Below are 2,341 nucleotides of genomic sequence, written 5' to 3'. Positions count from 1 at the left end.
GCATTCACTTATAAGTTTTGTGTGTGTGTGTGTGTTCGCCTTAAATCGTGCAATGCATATTATAAATTTCACATTACTTATTTTATGTTCTTTATTTTTTACATTCCTTTACAATTCATTACAATGCATTATTAACTTTTGATATCAAGTCGTAACTATGCAGTTCTGAAATTTTATCTGCAACCATTTCGTACTTTCTCAATTTCTATTTTATTCTCCTTGCGATTTTTAAAAACTAGATGCGCCTTCTTGTATGTATATTATTGTTATATTCTTTGTGTTTTTGTAATACTTCCTTGTATCTCATCATTTCCATTTATGTACTATACATATTGTATATATTATATATATATATGTATGTAAATTTTTCAGTTTATGTTATGTTTAAAATAATTTGTAAATATTTTTGCCCAAATGGCAAATAAATAAGAAATATTATGTTAANGTGAAACACATTAAACTGCTTTGAAAATGTCCAAAAGCCCTTTCGCAGCAAAATATTATCTACTTTCAATTTTTTTTGGACATTTATGCCGATAAACTACAACATTTGCATGCACTCAAAATATGTATGTTTTGTTTACTTTTAATTAAATATAAACTATTTTATGCTAATTTAATCTAAATTATCTTGGAAAATCAACTTTATATAACCAGATGAGCCATCCAGTGGCGTCGCACAGAAGGGACAGACCGCTTGAAAACCGTTAGTGCCATGCGGTATGTCAACATTTGCCCAGTACCTGTGAAAGATGAAGAAATGTCATTGAAAATAACTAAAAATAAATAAAGGCAAATTTCGGCTATATAAAGTGACGTAGAAATGAATCCAAAGAAATTTCACTATACACAGTAGTGTGATCTAGGCGAACTATTTTATTTTTATTTTTTGTTACACTTTTTGGTTTTTAAGGAGAGTTTTTATGTTTTAAAATTTTTTTTTGATTCGTGTTTTTTTTTATCTTTCTGGAGAGTTCTTATGGTTAGAAAATGCTTCAGGCTTGCGCTATCTGTCTGACTATGAAAGAGTTTTTACAAAAAACATGGCTTATAGAGAAAATTTCAGCCATTAAACTGCCGATCGAATTTCGGCACTAACTGGCACTCCAGAACGTTGTATATTGCAACGGCAGTAAGGCTTCATTTGAAATTAAATTTCTATCATAGTATCGGAAATTATTTATGTATGGAGCGATAGAGGAATACAACATAGTAAAATTGTGCAATACATAACCATCTATAGGGCTTCTTTCTATAAAGTGGTATGGTTAAAGCTGTCAGTGATTGTTGACGGCTTTACAACTGCTCTACTACAGCTTCTTGGCACCGCAGTCATGTATTTATGAATATATGAAGTAAATACTTCCTTTTACTATTTTCCATGTCCGTAGCTGGAGTCGAAGCAACTCTAATCCGTGTTCATTCTTACTAAATAGACTGACAGACATAACGGAGTTAATGCGTCATCATAATTTTCGTTTATAAAAACCACATTTTATGCCAGGGTAAAATCTTGTTTACTTTAAGAAATAGGGAACTTTGCTTTCAAGTGAGTGGCACACACAATCGTGGTTACCATATGAATTTCAGTGGCAGTTCAGAAAATTACATTCATCGAGCTAACTACAAAGCCATTTGATTTTATATTCATGCTTACTTGACTGTTTTCTCAGTCGCCATGTGACCGCATGGATTAAAAGCGTACGTGGGTGCACCAACATCAACGTAAAAGGCCGGCTCCAAACCCATACAAAGCGTAACGACCGGACCAACTTCGAGGCACATGGGACAGCGACGGGCACCAGTACTCTTATCCTGCCCCCAATCGTGATGACCTGCAAGCAAATATAGCGCGTATGAATTATTTAAGTCAAATTAAATAAAAAACAAAAATGCAAAAAAATACAACAAAATAGTTTGATGCTGTCGGAAAGCAGCTAAGCACATACCCTGTACATGTCCGCAATTTAAGTACACATAAGGCTGATTCACTTGATCACCGATATTCACTTTTCTAGGTATTACTAAGGTATTCAAACCGACCGGACATTGCGGACGTCCAGCGTTGATTTCATCAATTAACTTTTCCAAATCGCGTTTGGTCTGAAATGGGGGGAAAAAAAACGTAGCTTAGTAATATAATATGTAAGTGTACTGGAGCAAAAGCTGTACGCTCTCGTACAAACCGGCGAATGTTGTAAGCCCTCGGCTGAGCGCCAAAGCAGCGTGGCACCACACAAATCAATCAATGTGCCATCTTGCAGCACATTCGATTCATCATAAATCTGCAAGTAAAGTAACCAAAATGAGGATAGTTTCAAAAATTTTTAAAATTTATATT

At 34.1% G+C, this 2,341-nt stretch overlaps 1 protein-coding gene across 1 annotated transcript; it reads right to left on the bottom strand.

Moving 5' to 3' along the window:
• Nucleotides 1-452: 452 nt before the first annotated feature.
• On the bottom strand, nucleotides 453-2,318 carry LOC108355461 (protein pellino-like; the record flags this gene model as incomplete). Its single annotated transcript, XM_017606624.1, has 4 exons — nucleotides 453-743; nucleotides 1,658-1,835; nucleotides 1,950-2,103; nucleotides 2,187-2,318. Coding segments are annotated over 4 exons (591 nt in total), but the record flags the coding sequence as incomplete, so codon positions are not given.
• Nucleotides 2,319-2,341: the final 23 nt, after the last annotated feature.

Source organism: Rhagoletis zephyria, unplaced genomic scaffold (assembly GCF_001687245.7).
Source record: "Rhagoletis zephyria isolate East Lansing unplaced genomic scaffold, Rhagoletis_zephyria_1.1 Rzeph_scaffold_45974, whole genome shotgun sequence".
NCBI classification, from domain to species: Eukaryota; Metazoa; Arthropoda; class Insecta; order Diptera; family Tephritidae; genus Rhagoletis; species Rhagoletis zephyria.
Note: the sequence above shows the minus strand (reverse complement) of the source record. Positions and strands in the feature narration are given on the sequence as shown.